The 26884-nt window shown below is 37.9% G+C and overlaps 1 protein-coding gene across 1 annotated transcript; it reads left to right on the top strand.

Moving 5' to 3' along the window:
- The first annotated feature begins 1882 nt into the window (after positions 1 to 1882).
- TFRC (transferrin receptor) lies at positions 1883 to 26884 on the top strand. Its single transcript, XM_006869389.1, has 18 exons — positions 1883 to 1933; positions 2687 to 2894; positions 3411 to 3621; positions 5135 to 5284; positions 5475 to 5580; positions 6577 to 6690; positions 7487 to 7585; positions 12020 to 12153; positions 13489 to 13652; positions 14516 to 14635; positions 19082 to 19167; positions 19408 to 19471; positions 20753 to 20820; positions 21624 to 21682; positions 21867 to 21948; positions 22719 to 22940; positions 25837 to 25977; positions 26642 to 26884. The coding sequence occupies exons 1-18, from the start codon at positions 1898 to 1900 to the stop codon at positions 26882 to 26884; spliced, it is 2307 nt and encodes a 768-aa protein (XP_006869451.1). The 5' UTR covers positions 1883 to 1897.

Raw genomic sequence — 26884 nt, 5'->3', positions numbered from 1 at the left:
ACATTATAATTTCATATTGTATCTATCAATTTTCACAGACTCAAAATGACTCAGTCTTATTTATTTCAATCATTTACTTAATGCATTGTCACAGTAGTCTTAAAGTTAATTTAAAACTCTAAAAACTTGAGGGATGGCGGGTTCAGATATGTGTTAAATTTGTAAGCTGTTTTTTCCTAGAAAAGGTTGATTGAAATTGATCTAGGGTGGGGCTTTCTAAGTTCTGGCTCTAGCGATTGAGGTCTGTACAATTCTGATAAAGTTTTTGTACCAGAAGGGGTAATAGATTATGCTTCTAAGAATATGTTCTTATTGGCTTATTGGGTCTGGTCTTTTAAAACTGGGGATTTAATTTTTTTTTTTAAGTAGAAGGTTTAGATCGGGGACTTTATCTAATGCCAGTTTATATAATGTCTTATATTTTTTGTAGTCTGCCTGTATCACACAGCTTGCTCTGTGCCACTGAGTCTGTTCTGATTAATAGTGACCCTATATAGCGTTTCTGAGGAGCAACTGGTGAATTTGAACTTCCAAACTGACCTTGTGGTCCAGTGTTTATCCTACATCACCACACCAGGACTAGGGGTACTGAATGTGCTTTAAGTAGGATTCCTGGTGTGGCACTGTAGGATCAGAAATGGACTACAGATCTCACAAGGTTGCCAGTTCAAATCCATAAGCTGTTCCTCAGAAACTCTGCACAGGCTTGCTGTGAGTTGGAACCGACTCAGCCGCACTTAACAACAAGTATACTTGTAGACCACAGAGGCTCCATACAATTATCACTGGACTGCGAACTACAAGGTTTGCAGTTCGAACCCACCAGCCACTCCATGAGAGAAAAATAAAATTTTCTGCTCCCTTGCAGATTTAAAGCCTCAAACCCTATACAGTGTACCTATGAGTCAAAACCGACTCTACGGCACTTAACAAGTATAGTTGTATAGGAAAAACCTTAAAATGAATGCTGTTGTTGTTAAGTGCCATAGATTAAATTTCCTCGTAGCTACCCTGTATGGGGTTCCCAAGGAGCAGCTGGTGAGCTTGAACCACCGACCTTGCAGTTCAAACAACTTTGCAGTCTGATGCATTAGCCTACAGTGCCACACCAGGACTCCCTTAAAATGAATAGTAATCATTAAATGTCTATTTAATAAATCTCAACGTAATAACACTTTCAAGCATCTCAAACCAAATTAATTAGAAAACTAAAAGATTTCCGTTAGATTTACTGGGTTATAGAAATTGTGTTCTCACATCTGTAATTTAAGAAAAGAACCTTATGTTAAAACATAGGATTCTTTTTTGTTTTGAAAAAAGTTAAGGTTCATTTCTTTAATTACAGAGGTGAGAACACAATTTCTATAACCCAGTTAGCTATTGAGCTTCTTTTTTTTTTTTCCCCTAGATTGCCACTTTTGGGCCTTAAAAAAAATCACTTACTCTCTTAGATAATTGGCCTCTTTATTTATAAAATCTGCACCTGCCCTGTTCCTCATTGGATAGTGCATTGGGCTTCTAAAATATAATCTGTTTTTCTTTTGTCTATTATTTTTGCATCAAAGAGTGTTTATCAAATCACTTGTACAAACCATTTAATCAGAAGGATTGAAATTTCTCTTATTGGAGGTGGTTTGTTACTGGTCTTTGTAAAATGAACATTCTTAATTCTAATTAGTGTGTGTGTCCATGATAATCCATATTCAGGATCCAGTCAAGGAGCACACAGAATTTAGTTGTTACGTAAACTAAATATGTTTGTTAAATATCCGTTCTTGAAAGAAGCTATAACTAACCTAACCTGGGAATGAAATACCCTCACTAATCCAGTACAATCGTAGTATCTCCTTGTATAAACTCTCTTCTAATATTAGGTTCCTCTGTGTGGCAGCTTGGAATGATGGATCAAGCCAGATCAGCATTATCTAACTTGGTAAGATCTGTTAAATTGTATTTCTGTGTTTTGTAAGCATATGAAGTATATGAGCATGACTTTGGCTAAAACCAAACCAAAGCCCACTTGCCATCAAGTAGACCTGCCCCATAGGGCTTCTAAGGCTGTAAATCTTGATGAAAACTGACTGCCACATCTTTTTCCCATGAAGTAGCGGGTGGGTGTGAACACAAACCTTTTGGTTAGCAGCCAACTACTTAGCCACTGCATCATCTCAGAGCTCCTCTTTGGCCTAGTAAGCATAAGCTAATACACAAAGCTACCATCAGTTCTTCATTAATTTTGAACTGGTAGTCTGAGGCATAACTGGAAACGTTTATCCAGTCTATTGTTGTTGACTCAAAGAGACCCTGTATCTTATTCCTGAGGAGCTGCAGGTCAGTTTGAATGAACTGCTGATGTTGCAGTTCAAACCGACTACAGCACCACACATAGTATGGTGAATTATGGAAAAGCTTATAAGAAGCCTCAGGTAGTTTGGACCTTGTGGAATAGGACAGCCAAGTAGACAGTAAAGTCAGCTGTTCAAGCTCACCAGCCAATCCTCAGAAAACCTATACCGGGCCACTATGGGTTGGAACCAACTCGACGGCATTTAACAATAGTAGCAACAAGGCCACAAAAACAAGGATAGTATCTGGCTAAACTTTTTATAAATGTTCTTAGTCCCTCTCTGTCATTTCCCCTGTAATCCTTTAATTTTTTTTTCTCTCTCTTTTTTTTAAATCTCAGTTCGGTGGAGAACCATTATCATATACTCGATTTAGTCTGGCTCGGCAAGTAGATGGCGATAACAGTCATGTAGAGATGAAACTAGCTGCAGATGAAGAGGAAAATGCTGACAGCATGGGGAATATTCCTTCCAGTGTCAAAAAAACAAAAAGACTTAATGGCAGTATTTGCTTTAGCACTATTGCTGTAATCCTCTTTTTCCTGATTGGTAAGAAAGGCCATCCAAACTCCTACTCTTCTTTGTAACTAACTCAGAAGTCTGTTGATTCAGTTCAGCATATTATTTTGTCTCCTATTAAGTGTCATTGTACTAGACACTAGGAATATATAAGATTCTGTACCTGCTCTTTAGCTTAATCTTGATGGGAGAAAAGAGATACATACATATCATTTCAGTGCAATGTACAGCTGTTACACTGGAAAAATACACAGGATATTTGTAGCATTAAAAAAAAGCCCAGCAGAGTGGTTCAAGTAAGGCTTCTGGGAAGAAAAAGTAGTAACTATGCTTTGAACGGGTAACTATTTAAAATGTTATTAGATAGCTTATTGGATTGAATGCTCTTAAAATATACAAAACTGAGATGTGTTAGGTACCTTCAAACTGTTTAGAATTTCATTAAAACTCTTGTATTTTCAATGCTTAGCTGAAAATATTAATTCCTACAGGGATAGGTTATAAGTGAAAATCTAAAAGTTCAGCTCTGAAACTTTTTATCTTTAGGATTCATGATTGGCTACTTGGGCTATTGTAAACGTGCGGAACCAAAAGCTGGGTGTGAGGCACCCACGGAAACTGTGTCTACTGAGGCAGATTCACAGACCTCTGATGTAAACGACGACTACCTTGAAACGCCTTCTCACTTATTTGTGGGAGATCTCAAAAGAATTTTGTCACAGAAACTGGACGCCACAGAGTTCACCAACAGCATCCAGTAAGCTTGATATACATCATAAACTAAATCTCAGCATCTAAACAAATACTTACTGATTATTAGATGCAGTGAAATAACGGTTATAATCTTAAAGACCTTTTAGAATAGGAAAGGCTTCCAATGTTTAGCTAGAGGGGAAGGGATCTGCAAAAAAATTGGAACTGTTGATAGGGAAAAAACTTTGTTATTTGGGGGAATCTTTACCTAAAAAATGTTGACAGGTACTTGATCTTTTTGTCACCTGGTTCTTTGTAGCTTATTGCTTGCTGCCCAACTTTTCTCCGGCTCTTAATTTTCCATCCTAATCAGTTGAAATCCTCTGAGCTGGCCACAAGATCATCCTCCAGCTCATGATTAACTTAATTGCCTAACTAAATGTGTCTAGTAGCCCTTGATTTGTATAATGATTCTTACCCATTAAACCATACTCTAGCAAGTGCCATTAGGTTTCTGGCCTTAGATTTTTATTATCTTCCTTAGAGTTAGTTATGCCTTAACTTTCTAAGTATAAAGAGCAAATTCTTCTTTCCCCTTTTACTGACTTCCTACAGTTTCTATGGTACAATTATTTTAGTCTTAAGATAAAAATCTTGGCATTTTTAACTCATCCAGTGGATATTTTGTATATACTATATACAAGGAGCTCTGGTAGTATAGTGGTTACGAATCGGGCTGCAAACCTTAAGGCCAACAGTTCGAAACTTCCCAGCCGCTCCGCAGGAGAAAGATGTGATGTTCTGTTCCCATAAAGATTTACAGCCTCGAAAACCCTGTACAGTGTCACTATGAGTCGGAACTGACTCGACAGCACTTAACAACAACATACACTAGGCATTGTGGATTTAAAGTGAGTGTGATGTTGTTGTTAGGTGTGGTCAATCAGTTCCGACTTAAGCCAACCCTGTATAGGGGTTCTGAGGCTGTAAATCTTTATAGGAGCAAAAAGGCTCATCTCTCTCCCACTCAGCGACTGGTGGGCTAAAACTGTTGACCTTGTGATTAGCAGTCCATTGCTTATCCTGCAGAGCCTGAGTTCCTAGTGAGTATAATCTATAAAAAATTTATCAAATAAATCACATGATGAGTATATTTACAAAGAACTAGGAGCTCAGAGCAAGGGGTGTTTCTGTTATCAAAGGATGAAAATTGAAGCTATACATCTTGAGTCTTTTGCTTACAATGACTTTTTTGAAAGCTGCTCACTTCCCCTAAAACTACCCTAAGAAAATATATTAGTACATTGCATCCTAATACAGGATGATGCTCTTGGACTGCTTTAAAAAGTGATTAAACAGGTATTAACAAGTTTGAAGTTATTAAGTTACATCTTCTTCCAAGTTTGTCTCTATCTGGTTATTATAAAAGTATTGGGTAATTGTGAGAGGTAATACTGAGTTGTTTTTAAAATTTTTTGCTTGATCCTTGTTTATTTTCAATTAAATGTTTTAAATTTAAAGTGTTTATTTTCAATTAAACTTTCAGTTCATTTAGCAGTCATCTTTTTTTCCTCCAGACAGCTGAGTGAAAATTCCTATGTCCCTCGTGAAGCTGGATCTCAAAAAGATGAAGACCTTGCACTGTTTATTGAAAAGAAGTTCAATGCATTTAAATTTAGCAAAGTCTGGCGTGACGAACATTATGTTAAGATTCAGGTCAAAGGCAGGTATGTTAAAAAATCACAATTTGCTTTATAGAAGTAATGATCAATATGAGCAAAAGACTTTCAAAGTAAAAATCAGGGCCAAGCTTTTGTAAGTTAAAGTTCTTTAAGCCAAATGATAATGCATATGAAATGCTAAATGTATTAAAGTCATCTAAGATGCTACATTTTAATCCTTTCCCCTCCCCCCCAGCACTATCCAAAACTCAGTGGCCATTGTAGATGGAAACGGGACCACTTTATTCATGGTGGAGCATCCTGAGGGTTACGTGGCGTATAGTAAGGCTACGACAGTTACTGTAAGTAAAGCAAAATAAAGCATGTAACTTATTTTTCCTGTGGAACAACTAAAAAAAAACACTTTTACACAGCTAGGTATTTAAAAACTATGTGTCTTAGTTATCTAGTGCTGCCATAATAAAACTACCACAAGGGGGGGGGGTGGCTTTAACAAGCAGAAATTTCGTTTCTTTTTCACAGTTAGGAGGCCAGAAGTCCAGATTTAGAGTGCTGGCTTTATAGGGAAAGGCTTTCTCTTTCTTTCAGGTGCAGGGGAAGGTCTTTGTCTTTTCACCATCTGTAGACCCAGTGTTCACTGTATCTTCACGTGTCATGGCTCTTCCCTCATCATCTCTGCTTTTGCTCGCTTGTTTGATCTCTTTTAACACAACACAGGCAACCTGTTCCCAAGTGGAATGGGATTATAACTGAAGTTTCAGGTTTGTTGTTAAGTGCCATTGAGTTGGTTCCGACCCAGAGTGGCCCTCCCTGTATGGGATTTCCGAGAAGTGGCTAGTGAATTTGAACTGCCGACCTGACCTTGTGATTCAAATGACTTTGCAGTCCAACACATTAACCCACAGCACCACAACAGGACTCCTAAGTTTCGGGTTAAACACTACATATTTGTATGCTAGGGATACATCTATTGGGTGACTCTCAAGCCAGTTTTTATAATCATTCTCTGCCTTTCTGGTTAGCTGTGCAGGGATTTGCAGGTGGGTGGATAGTTCTGTTTACCTGTAAGCTTTCTATATCCAGACATTAGATTGTTAATACCAGTTTATAGCTGTTCATCTGAACTCGAGTTTAGAAACATTATGATCAACATTTAGAAGTTGGTCAGTGCAAGTCAATTTCTTATAATAGATGTGTTTTTAACAATTTGTGGACAGATTTATTATCAGACTTTTCACTAAAGTTTATTCCTGTATATGTACTAAAACCTTTCTGTCTCAAATTTTATGATTAAAATTATACCATAATGTTCATTAAATCTAATGTCTTTGTTCTAGGGTAAACTCGTCCATGCTAATTTTGGCACTAAAGCAGACTTTGAGAATTTAAAGTCTCTTGTGAATGGATGTTTAGTGATTGTTAGAGCAGGGAAAATCTCTATTGCTGAAAAGGTAAGTGTGAGTTATTAAATACGTTGATATCATAACCTTCACTGAAATGCTACTTGTTAAATTTTCTAAGTGCTGAATAATAGCAGTTCTGAACTCTCATCCCCGATAAATCAAGTAAGTTCCAATTATCTAATGTTAGAGGATCATTTAAAACTGTGACTGCATATTTTGCAGCCATTGTTATTTAAGTGAAAATCATCAAAAATGCTTACGTGAACAGTATAAATTGTGTGTAGGTAACTGAGTTTTATGTGTATATTGACTTAAACTATAACTCTTTTATAAAAACAAACCAGACCACACCCCATGCTTTTAAGTTGATTCCAACTAATAGCAAGCCTGAAGGACAGGGTGGAACCTGTCACCCTGGAGTCTAAGGCTATATGTTTTTATGGAAGCCGACTGCCACATCTTTGTCCTTCAGAACAAAGTCGCTTCAAACTATAGGCCTTTTACTTGGCAGCTGAGCGTTTAACAGGCTTCTTTGGTTTTACACAAAGCAATTTCAGAAAACTTATGCAAGGGACTTCAATGGAACATCAAAAGACTGCCTTGATTGGGTTTTTCTTCTTTCTCTTCTAAATTCTCCTTGATGAGTTGGTTTCAAGGGCCTTTTTTTCACCCCCTACTATATATGCTATTTGAAGCATTTGGGGGAGTCAGTCTAACACTTTACTATATCAGGTATGTGTCTTGTAGCATGAAGTCCAGTATGTATTCTTTCCATTTTGTTATAACCAGATCTTCAGTTTCTGAGCCTTTCCTGTTGTTTTTTTTTGTTATTGTGTTTTTTTAGGTTGCAAACGCTGAAAGTTTTAATGCAACTGGTGTTTTGATATACATGGACTATGCTGACTTTCCCCTTGATGATGCAAAGCTTCCATTCTTTGGACATGTGAGTTCTTAAGTAAATGAGTGCTGAATCAACGTTGCGATTAACACATTAACCCACAGCACCACACCAAGACTCCTAAGTTTCAGGTTCAACACTACATATTTGTATGTTAGGGATACATCTACTGGGTCCCTCCCAAGCCAGTTTTTATAATCATTTTCTGCCTTCCTGGTTAGCTGTGCAGGGATTTGCAGGTGGATGGATAGTTCCTGTTTACCTTAAATACATTTACCCCCTTGGAAAAGTTTCAACAGTAAGCAAGAAGGTGGACTAGATGACTTGTAGACTAGTTGCCGTAATTAGGTGCCTCAGGTCTGCACAGTAGGATGAAACTTTGCCCATGCTGCACTATCCTCACAATTGTTATATTTGAGCTAATTGTTTCAGTCACAGTGTCAACCCATCATACTGAGCTGAACGTCTTCCTCTTTTTCACTGACCCTCTACCTTTCTAAGTATAATGTCCTTTTCTGGGAATTGGTCTCTCTTGATGATATGTCCAAAGTACATTAGGTGAAGTCTGTTCGTTATCATTTCTAAGGAGCATTTCTGGCTATTCTTCCAAGACAATTGTTTGTTCTGGCAGTCCATAGTATTCTTTGACAACATCATCATTCAAATTCTGTTTTTCTTATTCAATTGTCCAACTTTCACATACATATGAAGTAACTGAAAATATTATGGCCTTGAGTCAGGTGCACCTTAGGTTCAATGTGTGACATTTTTTTTTTTTTAATATCACTTTAAGGAGGTCTTTTGCAGCAGTTATGATAAATAGAGTATATCCTTTGATTTATTGACTGTTACTTCCATGAGCATTGATTGTTGGATCCAAGTAAAATCAAATCCTTGATAGCTTCAATGTTTTCTCTGTTTATCGTGATATTTTTGAGTTGCAAGCAAATTGTATCATCTGTATATCACAGGTAGTTAGTGAGCCTTCCTTCTATCCTAATGTCACATTCTTGTTCATATAGTCCAGCCTCTTGGATTGTCTGTTCAGCATACAGATTGAGTAAATATGGAGAGAGTATAAAACCCTGACCTTGATTGACAACAGGCACTATCCCTTTGTTCTGTTCTAATGACTACCTCCTGATCTGTTTACAGGTTCTGCATGAGCGCAATTAAGTGTTCTGTAATTCCTGTTCTTTGCAGTCTTACCCATCGTTTGTTATGATCCACAGAGTCAAATGCCTTTACATAGTCAATAAAACACACCTAAGTATCTTTCTGGTATTCTCTGCTTGCAGCCAAGATCCATCTGACATCAGCAATGACATCTCTCATTCCACATCCTCTTCTGAATCCAGCTTGAATTTCTGGTAGCTCCTACAACTGTTTTTTAAATTATCTTCAGCAACATTTTACTTGCATATGATATTAATAATATTATTTGATAGTTTCTACCTTCTGTTGAGTCACCTTTCTTTGGAATGGGCATAAATATGGATCTCAGAGTCAGTTGACCAGGCAGCTTTCCTCCAAATTTCTTGACATTGACTACTGAGTGCTTTCAGCAGCGCATTGTTTTGTTGAAACAATTCCATTGGTATTCCATCAATTCCAGAACCTTGCCTTTCAACTTGGACTTCTTCCTTTAGTACCATAATTCTTGATCATATGTTATCTCCTGAATTATGTCAACCAATTGTTTTGATACAGTGACTCTGTATTCCTTCCATTTTTTTTTTTTTCATGTTTCCCGCATAATTTAGTATTTTGCCCATGGAATCCTTCAACTTTGCAGGTCAAAGCTTGAATGTTTTTCTTCAGTTCTTTCAGGTTGAGAAATGTTAAGTATGTTCTCCCCTTTTATTAATTTCAGGTCTGTACACATTTTATTATAATACTTTGTTTTCTTGAGCTTCCCGTTCAAATTTTCTGTTCAACACTTTACATAGTTTCTTCCATTTGCTATAGCTCAGCGGTCAAATTCAAGTGTCATAGTCTCTTCAGGCATCCACTTTGGTCTTTTCTTTCTTACCTTTCTTTTTATGATCTTATGTTTATTGTTGATGTCTTCCTACAACTCTTCTGCTATTGGTCACTAGTGTTTAAGTCATCAAATCTATTCTTCAGATGATCTCTAAATTCAGGTGGGATACTCTCAAGGTTATATTTTGGCTCTGGTGGACTTGCTTTAATTTTCTTCAGCTTCAGCTTGTACTCACGTATGAAAAATTGATGGTCTTTTTCACATTGAACTTCTGGCCTTGTTTTGGTTTTGGCTGACAATACTGAGTTTCATCATCATCCTGTCACACAGATCCCAGTTCACCAGACTTGTCTAAACAAGATGAACACTATTCACTGGAGACTCTGCCTTCCCCCACACACTCTTAAACTAAACTTCCTAAGGAGCTCTGGTAGCGTAGTGGTTATGAATCGGGCTGCAAGCCTCAAGGTCAGCAGTTTGGAACTACCAGGTGTTCCGTGGGAGAAAGATGAGGCTTCCTACTCCCACAAAGATTTACAGCCTCGGAAACCCTATACAGGGTCGCAATGAGTTAGAACCGACTCCATGGCACATCACCACCAGTGTCTTAAGTTGTTGGTCCCTATCTACCCTGTATATAGAGGGGATAGGATTGATCCTTGATGTGAAGACACCTTCCCTCTCAGTTGGTATTTTGAGCTCTACTATATAAGTATGGGTCAAGTTCATTAAATTGTAGCAATTTACACTCGTTTCCTTTATCAAAAATTGTTTTTAATCTTCCTCTAGTTGAGTTCTGATTATCAAGCCATTAAGGCTAGGTCAGATGGGTACTATCTGCAACTTTGGGCATTCTTGTTCGTCTCCCCTCACTTCATATCAGCTGGATGCTTCACTCTCAGCTCTAGCCCTCTGTGGCTATGTCCTTGTCCATGGGCTCAGGAATCCCCACACGTCACCACACTCCGGACCAAGCAGCCCTTCCTCTTCTCTCTCTCATCTCCAGGTCAATGGGAATATATGGACCGTGGTTGAACTCAAGCCCATTTCTTCATTGCTGCCTTTCTCTATTTTCCAGGCACCAGTATACCGATGTTCTCACCAGCAAGCTTACATGCCTGTTCATGTGTTCCCTTTGAGTTTCCATCTTGGAGGGGCTTTGTTCTGAAGGGACTTGATTACTTACCTTGATGGATCACCAGCGAACAACTTGGTTGTTCTTGTCGTAGCCAGGCATATTGACATTTTTGTTTTGGGTTTTTCCTGCTTGTCTTTGATTGAAGATGTATCTTCTGTTGCTCTAGTTGTTCCAGGCTGGTCTGCTTGTCCTTTCTAGTGAGAATAGCCCACCTCAGAAGGTTCTGGTTGGGGCTCAGGATACCACCTAAGGTCCTATACACTGCAAAGGCTCCACAGGAGGCCTATTTCCCTGGGCATGTTCTGGAACCCCTTCTAGGTATTCCTGTCAGTTATAGGCTGAAGACGGGCTTACAAGTTTCCTGTAATCATGTTTCCCAACATTCCTTTTAATCCTACTCGTGTCTATTTTACAATAGTAGACAAGGGCAACCAATATTCATAAGACAGTCAAGCATCTTAACATTATTTCCCCTCAGGATAGATCTTTATGTGTTCTTTTGACTACATGAATATAATTATCATTTCTCTTGAATTTGTCCTTCCTGGCATGTAAGCCATATGAGTATCTGATTCAAAATGGCCAGTACCAGTCCATTTTAGCACATTAATACCTAGGATATCAATCTTCATACATTTAATTTCATTTTTTGATGGCTTCCAATTTTCCTAGATTCATACATCATACATTCCATGTTTTGATTATTAATGGACTCTTGCAGTTGTTTCTTCTCCTTTTGAGTCATGCCCCATCAGCAAATGAAACTCCCAGAAGTTTTGTTCCATTTGCATCATTAAGATGGACTCTCCTTTGACAAGGAGGCAGCTCCTGCTTAGTTGTATTTTGAGCACCTTCCAACATTAGGAGCTTATCTTCCAGCACTATATCAAACAGTGTTTCACTGCTAATCACAAGATTTTCAGTGGCTAATCCTTCAGAAGTGGGCCGTCAGTACCTTCTTTCTAGTGTATTCTTTGTCTAGAAACTCTGCTGAAACCTGTCCACCAGGGTGAGCCTGCTGTACTTGAAACATCAGTGACATAACTTTCAGCACAACACAAGCCACCACAGTACCAAAAACTTGACAGGCTAATTATTGTTGCTAAAAGAGACTTTATCAGTAGTATCTGAAATTGAGAATTTGGCATATTATATATAAACACAAGACCTTTGTAGAGCCATTCAAACTTCCAGACTTGTAGGTACCTAAACTAAGCTTCAAACAAGGGGGCTTCAAAAAGTTTGTGGGGAAAATCTATTTTAATTTTTATTTTTCTTGAACTTCTAAAATTTGAACATTACAGAGAAACTCTTGCCTAAGTGTCTGATAGAATGAATTTCTCTTTTGTTTTAATAGGCTCATCTGGGAACAGGTGACCCTTATACACCTGGGTTCCCTTCTTTCAATCACACTCAGTTTCCACCATCTCAGTCGTCAGGATTACCTAATATACCTGTACAGACCATTTCCAGATCTGCGGCAGAAAATCTGTTTAAGTAAGTTTTTTTGTCTTGTAGATGAAGTTTTATGATTAGGGAAGAATAACAAAACTATTTTGTGTTGATGTGATAAAATCTTAATGTAATTTCTCACACTTGGGAATTCTAGCAACCGTTAACTGTTATAGGTAAAAATGAAGATTAAGTGTTCTTTATATGGACTGGAATTTTTAATTCAAGGTGTCCTTGCTCACACTTTACCCAATGAATTCTCTGTGCAATGTGTGTGACATAGCTTCTGCTGTAATACTTCCTATGGTAGAACGCTCCATGAAATTCATTCAATTATTGAAGATCTGTTAGAATTCATGTTGGGCTGAAATCTTTTTCCCTGTAACATTTATTCCATTCTGAATTTTATTTTTAGTAACACTGAGCAATTTTAATTTTCTTGTCTATAGATTGAATATTAGTTATCATAACAATTTCCAGATATTTATTGTCATGATTTGTCCTTATTGATAAGCCCCCTAGTTTATTGTTATTAAGTGCCATGTAGTCAATTTTGACTCACAGCGACCCTGTATATGGTTTCTAAGGAGTGGCTGGTGGGTTTGAACTGCCAACTTGGTGGTTAGCAGTCAAGTGCTTATCTACAGTGTTACACCAAAGTAACTATCAGAGTATCAAAAAGGAGCTCTGGTAGCAAAGCGGTTTATGAGTTGAACTGTTAACCTCAAGGTCCGTAGTTCAAAACTACCAGCCATTCCACAGGAGAAAGATGAGGCTTTCTGATCCCATAAAGATTTACAGCCTCGGAAACCCTATGCAGGGTTGCTATGAGTCAGAACCAACTCCACGGCATCAAAACATAATTCACGTACTGTGTAATACACCCATTTAAACTGCAATTTTCAGTATGTGAACAGATAGGTACAGTTATCACCACAATCAATTTGAGTATTTTTATCACCTCACAAAGACACCCTGCACCATTTAGCTGACATCCTCTGCTCCCCAATCCCTAAGCAAACAGTTATTAATGGACTTTTCTGTAATATCTTCATTCTGTGTTCTTCCTAGTATGTATTTCAATTGTAAACTATAGCTATGTCTCCTGCAAAAAGGCATACATCATATGGGGCTAGGTAAAAAAAAAATAATAATAACCAATTGTTTTATAAACCATTTTAAACTGGGGAAGTGACTCATGATCTTCAAATGACTGTTAACAAATCAGAATAAGATACACGTGGTTGACCACTAGGGAATACATTTTATACATTCTTTTACCTAACAGAGAATTTTACCACGCAGAGCTTATAACTGGTTTTATAAACCTGGAGGAAGTGCCAATAGCTCAAAACTCTGATCCTTGTTTTCCAGTTCTGAAAATATGGAACAAGACTGTCCTGTTAGTTGGAAAGCACAGTCTCTATGTAAGAAGCTATCCGTACAAGGTAGAATTGTGAGGCTCACTGTGAACAATGTACTGAAAGAGACAAGAATTTTGAACATCTTTGGAGTTATCAAAGGCTTTGAAGAACCTGGTAAAAATCCTTGTTGTGTGGTCCCCTTTTGTATTCTTGCTGTTCTTAGGATGTGGCCAGATGGGGAGGGGGACGTGTGCAGGAAGACGGTCTTGGCTTGATATTTTGAAATATGAAATTGTGTCTGCTCTATATTGAATTTGGGTGTGGTAGTGTGGTGGTTAAGTGCTGTGAAGTCCGTTCCTATTCATAGTGACCCTAGGGTTTCCAAGGAATAGCTGGTGAGTTTGAGTCGCCAACCTTGTTGTTTACAGTCCAGTACTTAATCCTGCAGCGCCACACCAGTAGTCCTACTGAATTGGTTAGGTGTGATTTTATTGGGAAGGTAATACCCCAGAGAATTGACTTATTAAAAACTAACCAGTATATGTAGAATTCCTTTTCTTTTTTTTTTTTTTTTTAAGTTATTGAATGAATCAACAGTAAGCAGATGAGAAACATTTTGAAGACCATATGGTTTCTGTTGCATTGTGCTCATGTCTGCCATTATAAGTGTGAACAGCCATGGACAGTGAGGCGTGGATGGGCATGCAGGCTGTCCTTTGTAGATCTGTAGCATAGACCATGTATCCACTGCAAATATTCACTGCCGTATCATTTAGTAAGGAAAACTCTTGGACCTTATTGAAACAGTAAGCACCAATCAGTGAGTAAAACAGATAGGTAATGTAGAAAAAGAGTAGCAGCACCAGTAAGGAAAAATACTACTGTAAAGTCAGTTTTAATCCGTGAAGTCTGAAGTTAGAGCAGAAGTAAAACTCTTACTAACTGGTATGCTACAATATTTTTACTATTATGTTACTCTAGACTTCAATATTAGAAGGATGGCTTAAAGGCTCACTGTATTGTTTTGTTTTTTTTAGACCGCTATATTATAGTAGGAGCCCAGAGGGATGCCTGCGGTGCTGGAGCTGCAAAATCCAGTGTAGGAACGGCTCTTCTGTTGGAACTTGCGCGGATATTGTCAGATATGGTTTTAAAAGGTAGAGTATAAATTTTGATGCCTTGAATATATTTCTGTGTGCACAAGCAGTTCTTGGTAGTATCATGAGCTTTTCTCACTTTTGCCTGTATTCTTTCTTAGGTTCTCTCATTAGTGCTAGACCCTTACTTTTTCAATACAAGGTCGATTGCCTTTTGTTGAAGTTAACTTTTGACTTTGGAACCGCTTTTCATGCAGTATCTTCATTGCTTTGGAAATCGTTAATTTCCTGAAACACTGGCCATAGTTACATTGTGATCTAATTCTTAGTTTGGCATACCCAGAGTGCCATGGCAGACATAATATTGTCCTTATGAGCCCATTAGGAAACAGTGGCATACCTATACTATTGTGCTAAGGTCTAACAAATAATTACACTTTTGTTCTACTTACCTACAAGACTTTTTCTCATGATGCTTGGCACTCCTTGTGTATCCATACACACATGCAAACTCCCTTGTGCTTGAAGTTTTGAGTCATATGGCAAGTTGCAGTGCTTAGCTTTCACACAAAAGTACCCTAATGAAGAAAAATACGCATAAGATGACTGGAGGAGGGGATGTGGTACATGTAGCTCCAAGAGAAGCTGTCACAAATGTCACCTCTGGAAACACTTTCTGCAACTTGCAATATTTATAATATTTTATTTCCTAAGAATTGCTTTTTAATAATACTCCAGTGTTTTAAGTTTTAACCCTAAGTAAATGAAGTTTCAAAGAAATTATCATATTTACACTGGTTTCAAATATCTCTTGGTCCATAAGTTAAGGAACTCAAAAGTATAATAGAGTTGTAGAAGAATGGCTGCCCACCAGTAAGCAATCCCTGCTATAATGTACTTAAATTTGTTGTTGATCCCTTATTTTTTGCTTTGTAGGTTTCTTTGAAAATTTATTTCTGTTATTTGACTTAAGGAGGAGAAAAAATGTTGGAAATATATTCAGCAAAACATCACACCAGTTCAGTGGTTTTAACAAATAAAATTTAGTGACGCTGATGACATTTCTTCAAGTTGCGCAACTATTCCCACCCTCTTTCTCCTAGTTATTCTTCTCATTCACATGAACTCACTGCCTCCTATGGTTACTGTGTAATCTTTTGCTCTTACCAATTTGATCTCATAAAAGAGCTCAAGGTAGAGATTTTTTTTACTGGTCCAGTGAAGCTATTGTTTGGTTTTATGAAGACTTCAGGGAATGTTTTTGTGTTTTTGTCTTAAGGTTTATTGTAATCTGCTGTTTTAAGTTCCATCAAGACAGGTCGTAGTGACCCCATGTACAACAGAATGAAACACTGGCCAATTCTGTGCCATCCTCTGATTGTTATGTTAGAGCCCATTATTGCAGCCACTGTGTCAGTCCATCTTATTGGGGGTCTTCCTTTTCTTTACTGGCCCTCTACTCTACCAGGCATGTTGTTCTTTTCCTGTCCCTCCTATTAACATGTCCAAAGTATGCTTCTAAGGGGTGTTCTGATTGTACTACCTCCAAGACAGATTTGTTTGTTCTTGTGACAGTCCATGGTACTTTGAATGTTCTTTGCCAACACCAAAACTTGTATGCATCAATTATTCTTTGTTGTTGTTGTTGTTGTTGTTATGTGCCGTGGAGTCGGTTCTGACTCACAGCGACCCTCCCTGTACAGGGTTTCCGAGGCTGTAAATCTTTACGGGAGCAGACCGCCTCATCTTCTCCCGTGGAACCGCTGGTAGTTTCAAACTGCTGACCTTGCGGCTCGCAGCCCGATTCGGAACCACTACGCTACCAGAGCTCCATTCTTTAGTCTTTCTTATTCATTGTCCAGTTCTTATGAATGAGGCAATTGCAAATTCCATTTATTGGGTCCAGCAGTGCCTTGTTAGTGGACATCTAAGGTGTTGGGCATACCTTAGTCCTCAAAATGCCATCATTGTTCTTTAAACACTTTAAAGGTATCTTTTTCAGCATTCAGTACATCATTTTATTTCTTAATTGCTGCTTCCATGACCTTGATTGTGGGTCCAAGTAAAAGACATTCTTGACAACTTCAGTCTTTCCTCTGTTTAATCTGGTGGTGTTATTTGGTGCAGTTGTGAGGGTTTTATTACTTTTTTGCATTGAGTTTTAATCCATATTGAAGGCTATATTCTTTGATCTTCTTTTACCAGCAAGTGCTTCAAGTCCTCTTCACTTTCAGCAAGCAGGGTTGTATCATCTGCATATCACAGGTTGTTAATTGCCTTCTTCCAACATTCTTCTTGATATAATCTAGCTTCTCAGAATATTTGAATAAGTATGGTTGAAAGGATGCAACCCTGATATACACCTGCCTTAATTTTAAACCACGCAGTATCTTCTGTTCTTCTGCATAAGCACAATGAAGTGTTCTGGAATTCCCATTCTGCTCATTGTTAACCCATAGTTTCTTATGATCCACACAGTCGAATGCCTTTGTGCAATCAATAAAACACATTTAAGTTTCTTTCTGGTATTCTCTGCTTTCAACCAAGATCTATTTGACATCAGCAGTGATGTCTTTCCTTTCATTTTATCTTCAGTAAAATTTTACCTCTGTGTGTGATTAATGATATTGTTGAATAATTTCTGAATTCTGTTTGTTCAACTTTCTTTGAAATGGGCAAAGTATGTATCTCTTCCAGTTGATTGACCAGGCAGCTGTTGTCCAAATTTCTTGGCATAGATGAGTGAGCACTTCCACAACTATATCAGTCGTTGAAATATTTTTAATTGGCCTTCCAGCATATTCCTGGAGTCTTGTTTTTTTGTTAATGCCTTCAGTGCAGCTTGGACTTCTTCCTTTTAATAACCTCAGTTCTTGATATCATATACTACCTGCTAAAATGGTTGAACGTCATCCAATTCTTTTTGCAATGGTGAGTCTGTGTTCATTCCTTCCATCTTTTTTTTTTTTTTTTTAAACTTTTTATTGTGAATTGAGTGAAGGTTTACAGAGCAGATCATCAGTTTTACACTCAAAAGATTATAAACTTTCTTTCATCTCAGTGATTGCCATCCCTTCCATGTAGTTTTCACGCTTCCTTCCTGTGGTTCCCATTTCCATCCCACCCTCCTTTCCTTCCCTTTTCAAATTTGTCATTTGATCTTGAAAGATGGACCATTCCACGGTTGAGCATTCCTTACTATACTGTCCATTGTATATCTGTCTACTACTTGGCTGAAAATTGGGCCATGAGGGTGAGTTCCATTCCAGACCAGAAGGATGAGCGAGGGCCATAGTCTCAGGTTACTTCAGTCTCTCTGACCAGTAAACCCAGTCTTTTGTTCCACATTTTCTCCCACTCTATCCAGAACCTTCTAATGTGATCCCTTTCAGAGCAGTTGGTACCGGTTAGTGAGGCGCCATCTAGTTCATCTGGTCTCAATAGTTGTGCTGACTGGTGTTCATATGTTCCATTTGTCCATTGGACTAGTTAATTCCAAGCATCTTCAAATTTTCATCACTCTTTTTTTCCCCACATGGGAAGACCAAAACTTTCATCATTTGTCATTCGTCATCCTGTGTCATTCAGTATTTTGTCCATAGACTCCATCAAGTATTGCTTGTCAAGGCTTGACTTTTTTTTTTTTCTTCAGTTCTCTTGAGAAATATTGAACGTGTTCTTCACTGTAGGTTTTCTCACTTCAGGTCTTTCTTTGCATGTTTCATTATCATACCTTATTTTGCCTTCTCGAGCTACCCTTTGAAATTGCCTTTTCACCTCTTTTACATCATCATTTTTTCCATTTGCTTTAGCTCCTCTATGCTTAAGAGAAAGTTTCTGACACCCATTTTGATCTTTTCTTTCCTATCTTTTGCTTTCTTCATGAGTGGTGTTCTTAATGCCACAACTCACTTGGTGTTTGTTCACTAGTGTTTAGTGCATTAAATTAGTGTTGAGATGACCTCTAAATTCAAATGGGAAATATTCAAAGTGGCACTTGACTGCTAACCATGAGGCTAGTGGTTCAAACCCACCAGCTGCTCCTTGGAAACCGCATTCAGGGTTGCTATGAGCTAGAATCGACTCCATGGCACTTAACAAAAACAATCTTGGGTCTCATTGATTTTGTTTGTTTTTCGTTCAGCTTCAGCTTGGACTTGCATATTAGAAATTGATAGTCTGTTCCACAGTCAGCCGCTTGCCCTGTTTCACCTGATGATACTGAGCTTCTTTCTCCATTGTATGTTCCAACAGATGTAGTCAGTAGACTGCCTTTTTCTTCTACATAGTCTGTTCTTAATCTGGAGGCTCTGCTGAAACCTGTCCACCTGCTTATCCACCCTTCATATATTTGAAATACTGATGGCATAGCTTCTATGATCACATCAACTTAGTATCAACATAGCAAGCCACCACAGTATGACAGACTGCTAGATGTGAGGTGGAAGCCTCTGTTTTTCTATGTATCATCCTTCCTAAGGTGAAATGAACTTTTTGTTATTTCAGATGGGTTTAAACCCAGCAGAAGCATTGTCTTTGCCAGCTGGAGTGCTGGAGACTTTGGAGCTGTCGGTGCCACTGAATGGCTAGAGGTATTATCTATACATCACCCAATACCCAGCATGGGTACCTGAGCTTGTATTGACTTAGGCTGTCCTCCAGAAACCTTTCTCCTTTAGGTTTGATTATACCATTTTTTTGTCTTTGTATATTTAGCCTCAGTAGAATCCATCATGTTTAAAAACAAATCCCTAATAATAGCAATTAGCTACCCTGTAGAAGAAGTAGATTTTTATATATTAGAGCATTAATTTTTCCCTCTTCTATTCTAGGGATACCTTTCAACTTTGCATTTAAAAGCTGTCACTTACATTAATTTGGATAAAGCTGTTGTTGGTAAGTGTCCTTCTCATTAACTGTTTTGAAATTCAGGTGAATTACTTATAAAATGTAGGTGATGGCCTTATATAGGCCATATAAGGCCCGTGAAATCATTTGGTCTGTCCCTGCCAAGGCAACCACAGTTCCAGCTACCATATTGTTGTTAACTGCCTTTGAGTTGGTTCCAACTCATAGTGACCCTATATAGGGTTTCCAAGGAGTTTCCAAGTTCAAGCTGGTGAGCTTGAACCAGCAACCTTGTGGTTCAAACCCACATTGCAGTCCAGCACATTAACCCACAGTGGTGGTGGTGGCTGTGCGCCATGGAGTCAGTTCTGACTCATAGTGACCCTGTACAGGGTTTCCGAGGCTGTAAATCTTTATGGGAGCGGAACGGCTGGTAGTTTCGAACTGCTGACCTTGTGGTTCACAGCGCGATTCGTAACCACTACGCTACCAGAGCTCACAGTACTACAAAAGAACTCTAGCCATCCTATTAGGGGTGAGTTAATAAAATGTTTGAACAAATATAGCAAGCTATGTTTTTTAAATGAATAATTTTGTGTGGCCCACGAATAATGTTACAATTTTGGGCAGAAAAAGGTTCCCCGCCCCTGTTATAAAACACTAGAAGACCACATTTTAAAGCAGCACTTATTATTTTTCATAATTTACATTGGCCAGAATCAGACCAAAAAATTGATTTAGCTTTCTCATAAATAGCTTGTCAAGCATGGGCACTGGTTGACTTGTCTAGAGCTGTGGTCCTCAGTCCACCAGGGTCAGGAGTATATGGAAACAGCTAGGAATATGAATTCTTAAGCCCCACCTCAAACTTTTGCAATCAGTAACCTAGCGCGTGGGTCCAGTAAACTGTGTTAACAAGTATTGGTCTGGGCTATATTTTAGATCACATGGGACTAAGCATCCATATCATATAAGATGGTATTTCTAGAGACTAATAAAACTGGAAATGTTAAAAATAATTTGCATGTTTTAACTAGCAAATGACTGCCTATCTTGGGTGTACCAAAAAGGTACCCAAACAGAACCACCAGCATTAAAGTATGCAAACTCAAATAGTAAGGGTTTCAGTTGAATCAAGTTTAGGATTTGTAACATTAGTTTTTAAAATTGACTCCTAAGTCTCTCTCTTTTACTTCATTAGTAGACTGTTGTATAGGCCAATCATGTAGGTTAATGACTTCCAGTATGCCGGGAGCTTTAGTAATAGAGGTAGCAGTGTGAAAGTTGCATGACTAGAGAAATGGCCTTGTTAACATAATTTCTTTGTAGGTACCGACAAATTCAAGGTTTCTGCCAGTCCACTATTGTATTCACTTATTGAGAAAACAATGCGAGATGTGAGTATCAATCCAGTTGCCAAAATGTATAACTTAATTCTTGCCTACGGTTTAATAAAATGTCAAACACTGATATTTAAACCATTATAAGTAAACAGTAACAGGAGTTTAGAATGGATTCTATAATAGCATTATTTAAGTGATGTTCATGACTTCCTGGGTCCCCAGCCTATTTAATGGATAAAGACTAGTATTTCAAAGACCATAACTTTAAGCGAAGAAGATTTGACTAATGGAGTTTGTTGTTAAGTGCTAGCGAGTCAGTTCTGTCTCATAGCAACCCTGTATAGGGTTTCTGAGGAGCAGCTGGTGAGTTTAAACTGCCAACCTTGCAGTTCAATCTGACCTTGAGGTCGAGTGCTGCACCAGGACTCCATATATTGGAATGATTAAATTTGAAGGGAATGAAGTAGACCGTGGCCTTGTTACCAGGAGAAACTGGAAATTATCATAGGATCTCAAACCAAGCAGTTTTGTGTGTACAGATTACATTGGTATTGGTATATAATGTGCCAGAAGGGAAGAAACTAGAAACAAGCATATGAAAGCTACAGAGGGTTTTTTTTTAAATAGCCAACTTTAAAATGTCAGTTACGAAAGAATGCATCTTTTTTTTTTCGCCATATTTGAACAAGTGCTAATAGTAATAACTTTGAAATTTTATTTTTTCTGTTTTAAATTTTTTCAAGATTAAAGTGTTATGTTTTCTTATAGATATGTTTACACAGAAAAACATGTTAGTGATTAGCCTGATTAATTTCAGAAACATTAGTTTTAATAGTAAATAACTTCTTATTTTACAGGTGACCCATCCAGTTACTAGGAAGTATCTCTATCAGGACAGCAACTGGGCCAACAAAGTGTAAGTTGAGAAATGTTCGTGAACTCCTATTAAGTCAGCTAGGTGTCTAAAGCTAACCGTGCAGGGAACCGACCTCTAACTACAGGTTTGATGTAAGCATTTATTTAGGGTTACGAGGAAGGTTGCATGGTAATATCTATTCTTTAGAAATTTTTCTAAAGGCACTTTCTTACTTTACTTGCAGTGAGAAACTTTCTTTTGATAATGCTGCTTTCCCTTTCCTGGCATATTCTGGAATTCCAGCAGTCTCTTTCTGTTTTTGTCAGGTGAGTCTGAAGAACTCGAGCAGCATCTTACCTCAGATATTCTTACCAGTATTGAAGCCCAGTTTTATATAGTGCTTAAAATATTATATATCAACATACAGGTGTTGATTCTCTGTATTACTAGCCTTAACATAAAAGTCGAATCTCAACTAGTTTAATTACCATTTGGGTTTATGACTAAAATTTCTTCAATTAAATATGAGCATTTATAACAAAGTGTTTAATTTCTTGGATGATAACTGCCTCTCCTGACACTGTAAAAGACTAGTTTAGTCATACAAAGTACTTTTGACTAGTTCTGTTCTGGAAACTTGTTGAATTATGGTTCTATATGTTCGTCTTTTAAGCAGGGATTATGGGCAAAGCACATACTGACAAAGTTTATACTGGTAGAAAAGCAAGATTGGCTTGGCATAAGAGCCAGTTAGAAAGCCAGGCAGAGTAAACAGAATAACGAATGTTTTGTGCTGAAGTGCTACGGTTGGAAAACTGGCTCTGTGATGGGATCTTCTGAGGGGCAAAGAGAACCTAGAGTTAACGTAGGCTAGGGAGTTGGGGTGGAATTGCTGAGCATTGGTTCCATTAATATGGTCCAAACTTCCCAGAAAGAAGAAAAGAAGGAATATAGCCTTCAAAGAATTTTGTGAGGAATTTTTTCAGTCTGTATGCTAATAAGAGAATTGTTACTATTAACCTTAATGGTTAAACATAAACATGAGGCTTAAACTCTCCAACCCACATAAGTGCAATAGCCTAGTTTTGTTTTCCAGGATGAAAATTATCCTTATTTGGATACTCCAAAAGATACCTATGATGTGTTAAATAAGCAAATTCCTCAGTTGAACAAAATGGCACGTGCAGCAGCAGAAGTGGCTGGTCAGCTTATAATTAGACTTACCCTTGACCTTGAATTGGACCTGGACTATGAGCGGTATAATGACAAAATACTTTCATTTTTGAAGGATATAAACCAATTCAGAACAGATATAAAGGTGAGCACTAATTAAAAGCATTCTTATTATTGAAGTCTTAAAGCAGTTTGACATATGATGTTTTGCTGTTTCTGGAAGGGATATTGATTGGTAGCTAAAGTACATTTTCTTACCCTTTTTTCACTTTAAATTGTGCTTTGAGTGAAAGTTTACAGTCCAAATTGATTTTCTATTCAGCAGTTCTTTTGTATTTTGTTTTGTGATAGTTAATTGCAATTCCCACAATGTAACAGCATTCTTCCTACTTCCTTCCTATGTTTTCTGTTTTCTTTTGTCCTTTCCATCTAAGCTTTTTCTCTGGACAAATGCTGCCCTTTTGATCTGGAATCGTTGCTTGTTCAAAGGATACTTCGCTCCTTGGTGTTAATTTTCATGTTATAGGCCTGTCTCTATATGAAGTCCTGGTGTAGCACTCTAGGATGAGCACTGAACTGCTAACTGCAAAGGTTGGTGGTTCAACCCACCAGCTACTCCTGTAGGTTTGCAGCGTTGCTATGAGTCAAAACCAATGCAACAGCTCTTAATAGCAAGACCGGTCTGTAGTTTGGCTGGAAGTTGAACCACAGGGATGAGTTCAATTTCAGGTTTGAAGGATGTATAAGGGTCGTAGTCTTAGGGGTGGGGTCCCACCACGCTCTATCAGACCAGTAAGTTTGGTAAATTTTATTATTTTGAATTTTGTTCCACAATTTTCTCCTACTCTCTTAGGACCACCTCCTATTGTGATTCCTATCAGAGCAGGCTCAGGGTCATGAAAACGAGTTCACATGGTCCCTTGGACTAATGATTTCCTAGTGTCTTTAATTTTCTTCACTCTTTCCTCTAGTCAGGGAGAAATCAGGAGTTGCCGCTTAGGTGGCCACTCATTAGCTTTTACAATCCAAATCTCTATTCACTAAGTAGAATGTGGAACATTGTCTGTAGATTCTGTTGTCCCTCAGACTGGTGCTTGGTTTTGAATAAGTTTACATAACTTTGCCCCCTGTATCATCTACTATATTCATGGATATGCAAGGGTGCTTCAGAAATTTGTGAAAAAAATCCACTTTTTTCACAAATGAATTCTTAATTCCGTTTGTCCACAAACTTTTTGAAGTCCCTTTGTATTTGCAGCACATATAATAAATACATATTTAGAGATCACCTCTGTCAAACCGAAAGGCAGGGTTGAGTCAACAAGTATTGCTACTGGAATTCTAATACATATATGCATAGGTTAATTCTAAACAAAACATGTCAGTTTATGATTGCAGTCAAGTTTTCTCAGTCTTGGATTTACTAATAGGATCCAAGCAAGATCCAGTTAAATCAGTGACTTCTGAGGGAACCTGATGTTGTTAAGAGCTGTCAAGCCAGTTCTGCAAGAGTAGTCCATTTGCGTTCCCATACCTGTTCAGTTTGCGTTCTGTATATCTACTCATTTTTGTTATTATTTCAGGATCATACATGTAATAGTATGCTGGTGGTGGTGTGCTTGTGAAAACGAAAAATTGTTTTCGACTCATGGTAAACCTGTAAAGGGCTTCTGAGGCTGTAAGTCTTTACAGGAGCAAAAAGCCTCATCCTTTTCTCAAAGAGTGACCTCTTGTGGTCATCAGCCCAGCTTGTATTGCAAAGGCCTTCTTTGCAGTAGTATGAGGAAGTTTCAAAAAGTTTATAGAAAAATTCCCTTTACCTTTCAATTTCTTTTTTCCATGAACTTTTTGAAATCTCATATACCTTTGTTGCCTATAAAAACTCTTGTGTTCCTCCCAGTGTCTTCCTTTGCATTCTTGATCATTAATGCTGACCTCTTCTTTATTGTTTATTATCTTAAACTTCACCCAAGTTTGTATTGTCCACCCTTTAGTTAATCGCTTACCATTCCTTCATTTACCCTTCCTTTCCCTCCCTTCTCTGGTAGCCTTCACAGAATGTTTATTTCTGTGTGTAAACCTTTTCTTGTGTTAATTATAGTTAGTGGTCTCATACAATATTTTCGCTTTTGTGGCTGACTAACTTCACTCAGTATGAGGTGTTTCCACAGATCCTTCATTCTCTTAACAATGCATAGTATTCCTTTGTGTGTATGTACCACATTCATCTATCTGTTGATGAGCACTTAGGTTGTTTGTATCTTTTTGTTATATATAGTATATAGTATCTAGTCTTTGAGTTCTCGTTTTATTCTTTTGGAGAAGTCTTGATGTACATAAAATATTTAATTTTTGTTGTTGGTAAGTGCTGTTGAGTCAGTTCTGATACCTAGCAACCCTAAATAGGGTTTCCAAGGAGCAGCTGGTGAACTTGAACCGTTGACCTTGCAATTCAAACCAACCTTGCAGTCCAGTGCATTAACTCACAGTGCCACACCAGGAGAGGTCCCAATTGTCTAATAATTTATCAGAGCAATAACTAGCGATGGAAGTTTCTTAAATCAAAATGTTTCCCCCAAGGAGAAATTCAGTTGGTAAAAATGTATAGGATTATATACTTGTACTAAGTACATTGTGTTACATTTCTTGATGAGGGATTATTTTCTTGTGGGATTAAGAATGAATAATTATATTATCTACTGGGCTCAAATTGGTGTGTATTATAAGCTCTGGTAGCGTAGTGGTTACGAATCAGGCTGTGAACTGCAAGGTCAGCAGTTCGAAAATACCAGCTGTTCTTTGGAGAAAGATGAGGCTTTCTGCTCCCGTAAAGATTTACAGCCTCAGAAACCCTGTATAGGGTTGCTATGAGTCAGAACCGACTCCACGGCACATAACAACAACAACAACATATTTCAATTAAGATTCTTCGGTGAGTCTTGAGTTGATTATAAGTCATCTCCTTTTTTTCGAATCGTAATTGCCACATCTAAATTAGCAGTATGAGTTCTCATTGTGAATTTCATGTCCTTTCACTTCAGGAGATGGGTCTAAATCTACAGTGGCTATATTCTGCTCGCGGAGACTTTTTTCGTGCTACTTCCAAACTAACAACAGATTTCAAGAATGCTGAAAGAGCAAACAAGTTTATCATGAGGGAACTGAATGACCGTATGATGAAAGTGAGTAAATGCTTCGAAAAGGGGGAATTAAAAAAGCATGTTAATTTTTCATTGATAAATCTCATATTTTTAGATGGGAGAATAATTCAGGGAACCTAAATTTTTTTGCTACATTAGAATTCAGAACAGATTTTAAGTCTAAGCAAGATCTATAACAAACATCTAAGCCAGAAATATTTTTTGTAATTGAGTTAGTAGTGATGATTTAAAAAAAAACTATCATTATCTCTGTTTCTGTTGTTGAGACCTTAACTTGAAAATTTACAAGCCTTCTGTATGCTCCAACCAGAAAAATTCTAATACTTCTACAACAGCAGGATTTAGACTGTAATTATAGCTGTTATGTGCTGTGTGGTCGTTCCCCCTGCTCAAAGTAAAGTTTGTTTCTTACCTATCGCTGCCTGCTATGCACCTGTAGCAGCCCAGGGATGCTTGGTCTCACACATATTGATGAAGATGAACTTATTAAATAAGTAAAAGGAATTGTTACGTTGCTTTAGATTATAAACTTAGAAGATGAGTAGTCTGTTAACATTGTTAAATTTAGGGAATTTAACACTGGAAGTGAAGGAATGCTGTTTAGTTGCCTTACTATCTCAGGTCCTTTCCCAATACCAGAAGTTGTAGCACTGGGTAAACTCCTTGTATGCTTTGTTTTTCATAGGTGGAATATCATTTCCTCTCACCCTATGTATCTTCAAAGGATTCTCCTTTCCGACATATCTTCTGGGGCTCTGGCTCTCACACTCTGTCAGCTTTACTGGAAAACTTGAAGCTGCGTCAGAAGAATGTGGATGCTTTTAATGAAACACTGCTGAGAAACCAGTTGGCTCTAGCTACTTGGACTATCCAGGGTGCTGCAAATGTTCTCACTGGGGACATTTGGGAGGTTGACAATGAGTTTTAG

The sequence above is a fragment of the Chrysochloris asiatica genome, unplaced genomic scaffold (genome assembly GCF_000296735.1).
Source record: "Chrysochloris asiatica unplaced genomic scaffold, ChrAsi1.0 scaffold00130, whole genome shotgun sequence".
Classification (NCBI taxonomy): Eukaryota; Metazoa; Chordata; class Mammalia; order Afrosoricida; family Chrysochloridae; genus Chrysochloris; species Chrysochloris asiatica.
Note: the sequence above shows the minus strand (reverse complement) of the source record. Positions and strands in the feature narration are given on the sequence as shown.